Consider the following 3,093-nt stretch of genomic DNA (forward strand, 5'->3'; position numbering starts at 1 on the left):
ACTTAAAGTTAGAAATTTTTATAAAGTCTAAACAACCAGCTGCATCACGGATTCTAACTCCAACGAACTCCTAGTTTAATTTAAACGTATAAAACTATTACATAAATAACACCAAAAATGGTTCAAATAATATTGAGTGATAAAAATTACGTGAACAATTTCAAGGTGTCTGACGGTTCAAATACCGTAAGGTCTATATTGCACGGTTGTAGCTTACCGTCTAAATATCATGCCATTATAATAAAAAACCTAGCTTCTTTATGTTATTTCATAATATTTTAAGCATTACGATTTTTTTTTTTAAAGTTTGAAAAAGGGACCCCGGTCTCCTGGCGGCTGAGACGCGGGCCACGCACAAGGAGATTTATATAAGCAATACCTAAATATAAAGTGAATGACTCATGTAAGTTAATGAATTTTATGAATAAATAGACTATCGATAAAAGAATATACCTATTCAATGTAATGCTGTAAAAAACAAACATGGGAGAAATTCATTGTATGAAGAATTCAGCAGACTAGTAAAAACTATATAGGATATAAAAATACAACAGTGCCCGTAAAATTTTCAAATATCATCAATACATATAATAAGACAGTAAAAATCGAGTCTGTACATTAATCGCCTTTATGAGTTTTTGGAGAAAATATATATTTCTTACCGGCGATTAAAATGGACTATTAGAAACCAAAAATATATTTTTTGGAATTAATGTCTGGTACGTTATAACTTGGAAACTACTCAACTAGGAGCATTGTCTACAACTCAACTAATACTATCATTAGGATCGTTGTCAAAATCGATTGAAGGAATAAAAGTTATGATAAATTTAAAATTTATTTCAAGCACTGCTTTTAAACAGAGTTGAATACGATCTAATATGGGTCTGTTATATATTTATTATAGATAGTTGTAGTTTCTACAGGTTACGCGGAAAACGACCTACACTCGGGTGGAACCGCTAGTTTATGATAAACATACCAAGAGGTGTCCTCATTTTATCCCTAAAAATGGGAGAAATCCAAGATGTTTGAAAAAACAATCCGTATAACAATAGTCTGTCAATCATCTTATTAATTTTATTTTAATTTTACAAATAATACTAAAACTGTGTGTAATACAATAAGCACTAGGTTCACACACACTCATTTGGGTACAGAAAACACAACTGATTTTGAGGTTCAAAAAAAGACTATTAAAATACAAAGTGAATGATACCAGAACATAGTAACCACTGTAAAAACGGATGCCTTTATTAACTATTAAGATTTCATACTTAGATATTAAAATAAAAGATGCCGTCGTGTTGTAAACAACATTTATTTATGTATCTAAATATGACTATGTACATGGTTGCTCAATTATTCAAAGATTGCATAAAAATTTGAGTATAACTTTTGTATAAAAATATTTATAAATTTAAAAGGTTGTAATACTACTGCCGTTAATTTTTTAAGTACTGTAGTATTAAAAATTAAAAAATACACTTCTGACAAGATTTTCTGTCGTGAATAAAAATATACTTTTCTTCATTCGCACAGAGTTGGCTTTCCGTCGCTGAGCAATATTGCCCATTCCAGAACATTGTGAATACGCATATGAGGATTTTCATTTTTCACTGAAAACGAAAATATTTTTTTGATATTTTTTTACATAAAATCAAAAAAGTTTAAAAGGTTTGTTAAGAAAATTACTCCTTAAATATTATGAGGCAAGCAATTAAATAATAGAAAGGCGATTGCACATTAGGCGGTGAAACACAAGTCTTACATCACGAACAGATTAATAACCCTGAGCGTTTTTGACTTGATCAACTAGTTATCATAAACAGATCTAAGCTGTAGTGTGTTCATGAATTCCAAAGAACGGTCAAGCAAGCCAAGTGGCCATGCATTGGGTAAGTAAAATGGTTTTAAATATAGCGACACCACGAAGATCACGCACCAGGATACAATATGGGTTAGGTTCCCTGCAAAGGTTCTGGAGGTGAGCCGATAGTTGCTTTGTGTAAAAATTTGACTTTCTCAAACCAGGATTGTGGTCATAGGCGAACCTTGGACCTTCAAAATGGACGGGATGCAACCGGGACTTTCGCGGGAGGTTCGAAACCTCCCGCGTGACGGTGACGGCCTTTTATTTTGACGATTGATTACGTACCTACAACCCTCACATACTCCTTTGTGGGCCAGTCTTTTGGCTTCCACTTAGGTCTGCCAAGCATGAAGTGCGCCGTGGAGGAGATGCCTTTATGGTATTCCTGCGCCAATGTTTTGTTTTGTTAAATTAACGTTCGGGAAAATCTGACTGACAATGTTTTAGGTAGAACTTGAAACAGAGCCAGATGCAAAACATAGCTATGGTGGTAGCAATCGAAAACAAGCAAAGAGAGAGAGAGAGAGAGAGAGAAGATAATTATACAAGTAGGGAAAAATCTCAGACGGAAAAACGCAAAAAATAATGTTGGTAATTAGCTCCGACCTTTATGGGTCAGTAATATATACTAAAAGAACATAGCCATTCTTGCAATCAGGTGAAAACGCAGAGTAAAATATAGTTCTCACCGTTTATTATTGTGCTACTAATCTTTGAAATGTTAAAGGTATAAGTAAATATTTTTTTCAGCGTGATTCAGCTTTTCAACATGACAGCGAAGGTTCACCTGGTTCCATATATTTTTCCTTATGATCTTCGGCTCCTGTCGGTCGGATCTGGCCGACTTGGGATTATAGTCTGGAGGATGGTACAGCATATCGTAGGCACATAGAGGCTCCTTCTCCGGCTTCCATTTAGTATTGAAATAGGTTTCTTTCGAGACAGGTATGATCATCTGAGTTATCAACCGATCCTCCGGTGTGGCGTAACTCATTATTGAGATTGTTATGATTTATTTAGTCTGAATTTAGATCTGATATTGCTATTGTGCTTAGAATTTGTTATATTGATGGTTGTTGATAATTTATAAAAGTGAAAATACATTACGTACCTGGTGTAAATTTTGACAAGTATGAAATTTTAAAGTCACGTTTAGGGTTTTTTCGGGCACGGGTTCTTTAGATACAGAAGTTTTATAAATCTTTAGATTGAGTTTTTCC

The 3,093-nt window shown here is 33.8% G+C and overlaps 1 protein-coding gene across 1 annotated transcript; it reads right to left on the reverse strand.

The window, feature by feature from the left end:
* Nucleotides 1–1,410: 1,410 nt before the first annotated feature.
* LOC106129979 (uncharacterized) lies at nucleotides 1,411–3,093 on the reverse strand. The gene is made up of 3 exons (XM_013328712.2): nucleotides 2,661–3,093; nucleotides 2,159–2,258; nucleotides 1,411–1,619 (listed from the first exon to the last, which is right to left on the reverse strand). The coding sequence occupies exons 1-3, from the start codon at nucleotides 2,865–2,867 to the stop codon at nucleotides 1,531–1,533; spliced, it is 396 nt and encodes a 131-aa protein (XP_013184166.1). The 5' UTR covers nucleotides 2,868–3,093; the 3' UTR covers nucleotides 1,411–1,530.

Source organism: Amyelois transitella, chromosome 22, assembly GCF_032362555.1.
Source record: "Amyelois transitella isolate CPQ chromosome 22, ilAmyTran1.1, whole genome shotgun sequence".
Taxonomy (NCBI): domain Eukaryota; kingdom Metazoa; phylum Arthropoda; class Insecta; order Lepidoptera; family Pyralidae; genus Amyelois; species Amyelois transitella.